This window comes from Sinocyclocheilus rhinocerous, unplaced genomic scaffold (genome assembly GCF_001515625.1).
Source record: "Sinocyclocheilus rhinocerous isolate Xijiao unplaced genomic scaffold, SAMN03320098_v1.1 scaffold302, whole genome shotgun sequence".
Lineage (NCBI taxonomy): Eukaryota > Metazoa > Chordata > Actinopteri > Cypriniformes > Cyprinidae > Sinocyclocheilus > Sinocyclocheilus rhinocerous.
Genome location: NW_015638976.1, coordinates 30,275 through 34,366, shown reverse-complemented (window position 1 = coordinate 34,366; position 4,092 = coordinate 30,275). Strand labels below are relative to the sequence as shown.

General features: G+C 41.8%; 1 protein-coding gene across 1 annotated transcript in view; it reads right to left on the bottom strand.

Moving 5' to 3' along the window:
• LOC107750703 (cadherin EGF LAG seven-pass G-type receptor 2-like) overlaps positions 1-4,092 on the bottom strand; it is a 40,651-nt gene that overhangs the window by 16,150 nt on the left and 20,409 nt on the right. The window contains exons 5-6 of the mRNA XM_016566212.1: positions 1,013-1,128; positions 710-798 (exon numbers count right to left, since the gene is read on the bottom strand). Coding sequence (XP_016421698.1) covers positions 710-798; positions 1,013-1,128 — 205 coding nt within the window. The remainder of the gene's footprint in view (positions 1-709; positions 799-1,012; positions 1,129-4,092) is intronic.

Below are 4,092 nucleotides of genomic sequence, written 5' to 3'. Positions count from 1 at the left end.
AATAATAATAATAATAATAATGATGACAAAAATACAACAAAATGACTAAAACTTAAAAAAATTAAAATTAAAACAGAATAATAAAAAAACAATTCAAAATATTAGGAAAAACTATAATAGTATCTCAATAATACTAAAATAATGCTGAAATTCGTTGAATAAATTAAATTAGAAAATAAAAATAAATATATGAACAAACTACATGCAATTCTATTTGCATTAAATAAGTTGAAGTATTACATTTTACACACACACAGGTTTGTTTTTGTGAAAAGTGGGGACATCCCATAGGCGTTATGGTTTTTCTACTGTACAGACCGTATATTCTATTGTCCTACACCAACCCTAGCCCTAAACCTACCCCTTACAGGAAACTTTGTGCTATTTCAGATTTTCAATACACTCCATTCTGTGTGATTTATATGCGTTTTGAAAAGTGGGGACATGGGGTAATGTCCTGAAAAGTCACCTTCTCCTTGTAATACCCATGTCATACCTTTGTCATTATACAAATTTATGTCCTCATTTGTCACAAAAACGCGCACACTCACACACACACACACTCACTCACTCACACAAATCTGTCCTACATTTCACTCACGCAACCCTTCTCATCAGACTTTAGACCCATGAAAGACACTTCGTTTAAGACTTTGAAAGACACTTCCTGTGCGACGGTGATGTCACATCCTGTGGTCACATGGCTCACCTTGTTGTAGTAGTGCACGTGTGCCGTGTGCCAGCGCCCGTCACTCACTCCGCCCGCGATGAAGGGCGACACCGTCGTCTGCGTCTCTCCTGCAGCTCAAAAGTTCACGACGGTGAATTATACACACACATTCAACAACTGACGCACATTAAAACCAATAAGATACAAGCTTCTGGGTCATGTGACATCTGGGTCAATGAAGTCATGTTTGTTATTTTAGCATTGTGACGAGTGAATCAGCTGATAATTCACATCGAGCTTTTGCTGCAGGTTCACACACGACTGTGTGGTTCTGGCGTTTACCTGCGGAGAATGTGAGCTGGATCTGTTCATTAACGATCTCCAGAGCGATGAAGTCGTGTTTCTGGTTGAAGCGTCCGTTATACAGCAGCAGACCGTCAGGCTCTCGAGTCGCAAACCTGCAGGAGAAAAACCAGATTTACAGAGGATATTTCTTACATGCTCACAGCAGCATGTTGTGGATGTATTGGCAGTAGCAAGTCTCTGTACTTGCTCTGCTGCAGCAGCAGCAGCGTAGCAGATCTATTCCACCATGACCAAATACATTAACATTGTCATGTACATTACCATGCCAATCCCTCCGAGAGTTGTCATGACAGAACTGTTGTTAAACTTTTAATACATTGTTGTTAAATTGTATGTAAGTTTTAAAATAATTAGACATGCTTTTTTTTACTGAAACAGAAGATCCAGTGGCATCTAAGAATACAAAAGCCTTGGAACATTTTCTCCCCTGTGAGTGGCCCCTGGCCCCAAACCCCAGCGTTAGAGCAAGTCTGTGATGCTTGTGTGTGTGTGTGTGAGTGTGAGCGTGCGTGTGTGTGAGTGTGAGCGTGTGTGTGTGTGTGAGTGTGTGTGTGTGAGTGTGAGTGAGTCAGTGAGTGAGTGAATGAGCGTGTGTGTGTGTGTGTGTGTGTGTGTGTGAGTGTGAATACATCTTTAAGTCCATCATTCACATTAGCAGTCCAAACATGTCTTTGTGGATTAAACTCAGTGTTTCTGCTGGAGTAACATCAGTAGATTAAATACACACACACACACACACACACAGTGCTCTTCTGCTCTCACTCTCAGCACTGGTACTAGTGATTGAGCTCAACACCACTAACAAACAGCGACTATCTGCTATAGTGATGCGCGGCGACTGCAGCAGATCTTCACAGGTATCCGTCTCACATTTATAAAGTTAAAGTAGGTCAGCAAGCAGCAGCAGGAGAGAACACGACAGCCCAAACAGACCCAATCAAACAAACGCTCACAAACGGCAGGAAACAGACGAAAATAAAACACCAGACTGTTATTATTACACTGCAGACGAACATAAAACCTGAAAACACAGAGGAGGAGAAACTCATCTGGATGAAAGCATCTGATAAACCAATACAATGTAAATGTAGCAAGAGCAAAATCAAACAATTAGTTTTAATGCTTATTCATGTTTTGTGGATTATAAATTAAATTTAATTAAATTAATTGTTTTATTTCTGCTACTTCAATTAGTACCATTAATAACATTTATATTTATAATTATTATTATTAATTATTGAGTCAGTATTTTTGAAATAATGCAATAATGCATATAAAAATGACACCAAAATTCACTTAAATCTTAAAATCTGCGAGTGTGTGTGATGTGCTGGTGTATTCGTGGCTGTTCCTGTGGTTTTGCCGTGGGGTTTAGCGCTGTTGACCTGGTTACTGAGGAGAATAATCACATCTCCTCCAGAGACACACACACACACCCTTCATTTCTCCTTCAGCATCACCCCAACATCCTCCTTTATCTCCGGCACAGTTAATGGGGTCGTTTCATACATTTCATATCTTCCCCGAGCTCCTCTCATCACGTTCCTGGAGGTTTCACGCAACAAAAACGGCCATAATCGAGTCTCTCATGATCACTTTACACCCTCTTTCTGATCCGTACAATAAAAGACAGTCTGTTTTTGCTACTGCGCCTTTAAGACGTCTACATGTAAATCATATTTCGACTCAGTTTCTTAGTTCTCCTGGTGTCCTACTTCCTACTCATGCTCGGTGTAAATGTGAACGATTACGTGATAATGTTTCAAGAGAGTTTTGAGTCCTGGAAACTCACAATATGACCCTTTAAACCTTTGGAAAACATCCCTCGAAACACAAGAATCAGTGCCGAGCAACCCGCGCAAAAAAGCCCTCATCAGTCCTGAACGTCTCCGAGCAAAACACACAGTCTATACACACGCTGAACAGATTACTGACAGAGCATTCATCAGCAAACAAGCATGAGAGAAAGAGAGAAAGAAAAGAGCAAAGCCGAGCATCCAGACAGAGCATCTGTTTTCCCATTCGAGACGGACAGATCAACACGACCACACTGACGTTTGGGTATAAAAATATTTGCGACAAATAGCGCTGAATAATGTTATATAATGCTCTGAGACGAGCGGATAAAAGCTCCCGAGACACTGAGCAAACATCCAGAAGAAGGAGCTTCATTAAGCATTATTGACTCGCTGACTAACGAACAAACACGGCTGACGGCTTCATCTCGGTGACAAATACTCACGACAGCGAGAGCGTGAAGTGGAAGCGCTGCCGGAGACCCTTGAAGGTGATGAAGGTCTGCGGAGGGAAGTTCCTGGAGCTCATGTGGCAGAAGGGCTTCTCGAAGCCTCCGGGAGGACACTCGCACCTGAAGCCGCCCACCAGCAGATTGAGACACGTCCCGCCGTTCTTACACACGCCCTCGGCACAGCGGCCCGAGCGCGATGAGATCTCGCATCGCTCACCTGCCGGACAGACAGAGCTCATCAGTTCAGTTTGAACACAGAGATACATTTTATTGCTCAAATGTTGCGTTTTCACAGCTCACTTCATAGAGGTCTCAGTTACGTTTCACTGAAGTATCAACTTTGTCTCAGATGTTTCTTCCTAAAACAGGCCCAAATGAGGCACTAGTCATCATCCAGTGAGAAGTGTTTGCGATCTCTGACGTTTGATCAAGACTTTGGGATCTTGAGCAAATCTGAGCACAGTTTGAGACAAAGTTGAGATTTTACATTTCATTGTCTCAGATGTTTCTCCTAAAGCAGGCCCAGCTGAATCCCTGGTCATCATCCAGTAAGAGTATAGAGATCATTTGGTGAGAAATGTTTGAGATCTCAGACTTTTGATTGAAGACTTTTGAGCAAATCTGAGCACAGTTTGAGACAAAGTTGAGATTTTACATTTCATTGTCTCAGATGTTTCTCCTAAAACAGGCCCAGCTGAATCCCTGGTCATCATCCAGTAAGAGTATAGAGATCATTTGGTGAGAAATGTTTGAGATCTCAGACTTTTGATTGAAGACTTTTGAGCAAATCTGAGCACAGTTTGAGACA